The following is a 273-nucleotide window of genomic DNA, read 5'->3' on the forward strand; positions in this document are numbered from 1 at the left end:
GCACCCCCCCAAGCCCAGGAGGGACAGTTCAGCCACCAATAGTGGGGGGTCGGTGCTAATGGGGGGCAGCAGGGACAGCCTCTGGGCTGCTGCTGGTACCGAGGAGCCCCAGGGGATGTGCCACCACATGGGGGGGGGACGTGTTGGCACGAGGGACAAGCTGGTTTCCCTGGCAGGAGGGTGAACGGCATGACGGACGAGAAGCCCCTCTCTGTGCCCCGGGACATCGACCTCCACCTGGACACCAGCCCCATCACTGCTGTTGCTGCTCTT

General features: G+C 65.6%; 1 protein-coding gene across 1 annotated transcript in view; it reads left to right on the top strand.

Annotated features, from left to right (window-relative positions):
• Positions 1–273, top strand: part of TMEM161A (transmembrane protein 161A) — a 33926-nt gene that overhangs the window by 21291 nt on the left and 12362 nt on the right. Inside the window, exon 2 of the mRNA XM_009995084.1 lies at positions 177–272. Coding sequence (XP_009993386.1) covers positions 177–272 — 96 coding nt within the window. The remainder of the gene's footprint in view (positions 1–176; position 273) is intronic.

The sequence above is a fragment of the Chaetura pelagica genome, unplaced genomic scaffold (assembly GCF_000747805.2).
Source record: "Chaetura pelagica isolate M959 unplaced genomic scaffold, ChaPel_1.0 scaffold463, whole genome shotgun sequence".
Taxonomy (NCBI): domain Eukaryota; kingdom Metazoa; phylum Chordata; class Aves; order Apodiformes; family Apodidae; genus Chaetura; species Chaetura pelagica.